Here is a 1,143-nt window from a genome sequence, read left to right on the forward strand (position 1 = left end):
ATCTAGTGATTTACGAGCCTGCATGCCCGATCCGTAGTTGGTTGATTTCAATCCTGCGACGAATACGGATAACTTGCTGAATTAGTTATTATGGAGGGAATTCTTCACAACTTTATTGCTTTGCTTGTTGATCATTAGCGCTTACATGAATAGTATGATCTATACACCCGGTATCTCCATCATGGCCGAGTTCTTTAGTGTGGGTATCGTCACGGGCACGCTCGGTTTGACGCCGTGAGTGTTTGGGGGGAGCCTGTCGTGGCTGTGGGTGCCGTTAAAGCAAAGCACTGAGTCATTGTGATTTACTCTGGACAAAAGCCGGATTGGGTTATGGACTGGGTTCCATGATTTGTGAGCTGCTCACCATGCCACAATTGCATGTACGCAGACGGATACCCTCCCCCATTCACCTCTCTCCTTTCAGTGCAGGCCCCTCCACCAACTTCGATATTCCAGAGACCGTGCGAACATTCGCATACATCTTAGCACTAGCCCTATTGGTCATCTTGCAAGTACCCACCGCATTGGTTAACAATGTTACAGGCTTCATGATTCTATGGTTCTTGGAGCGTCTCATGTGCTCCCCACCTTTGGCTACTGGAGGCGCTTCGATCTGGGAAGTCTTCAGTGAGGAGAACCCGTCCGCTTTGATTGGGTGTTTGAAGATGGAGGTGAGCATACACGCAGCTTTTGGAAAGAATTGGCGATTGGGAGCCTACGGGCGTTGATCTGAGGCAAAGTTCGGTTCTTGAACCAGCGATTGGACCGTTGTTCAGGTGAGCCGTCTCTTCATCACTCCATATTCATTCAGCTTGCAGAAGAACTGACGCTCCTCGACGCCCACTCACAACCAGAGGCTACGCTTCGCAATCTCTCGAAGGGATCCAAGGCTGGCGCTGAACTATCTGACACTTCTCCTTCCAGCTTCACGTTCATAATCCTCAACTTCCTGATTCCCGAAACGCTCGCTAGCAATATGCTCTCCCGTCGCACTCGCGGGCCGAGAAAGGGGACAGGCAGGCCTCATCTAAGGACTAAGGGAGAGTTGATTGCGGAGGGTTTGACAGACAGGAGCGCTGCGCTCATGGGTTTCCTCGGGCCTTTCTGCATAGGTTTGGGAGAGCCCATTGTGTTGGACATCAA

General features: G+C 50.8%; 1 protein-coding gene across 1 annotated transcript; it reads left to right on the forward strand.

The window, feature by feature from the left end:
* Nucleotides 1-154: 154 nt before the first annotated feature.
* On the forward strand, nucleotides 155-1,112 carry K437DRAFT_297001 (uncharacterized protein; the record flags this gene model as incomplete). The annotated part of the gene is made up of 3 exons (XM_013384235.1): nucleotides 155-234; nucleotides 319-671; nucleotides 812-1,112. Coding segments are annotated over exons 2-3 (627 nt in total), but the record flags the coding sequence as incomplete, so codon positions are not given.
* Nucleotides 1,113-1,143: the final 31 nt, after the last annotated feature.

This window comes from Tilletiaria anomala (assembly GCF_000711695.1).
Source record: "Tilletiaria anomala UBC 951 chromosome Unknown K437scaffold_284, whole genome shotgun sequence".
Classification (NCBI taxonomy): Eukaryota; Fungi; Basidiomycota; class Exobasidiomycetes; order Georgefischeriales; family Tilletiariaceae; genus Tilletiaria; species Tilletiaria anomala.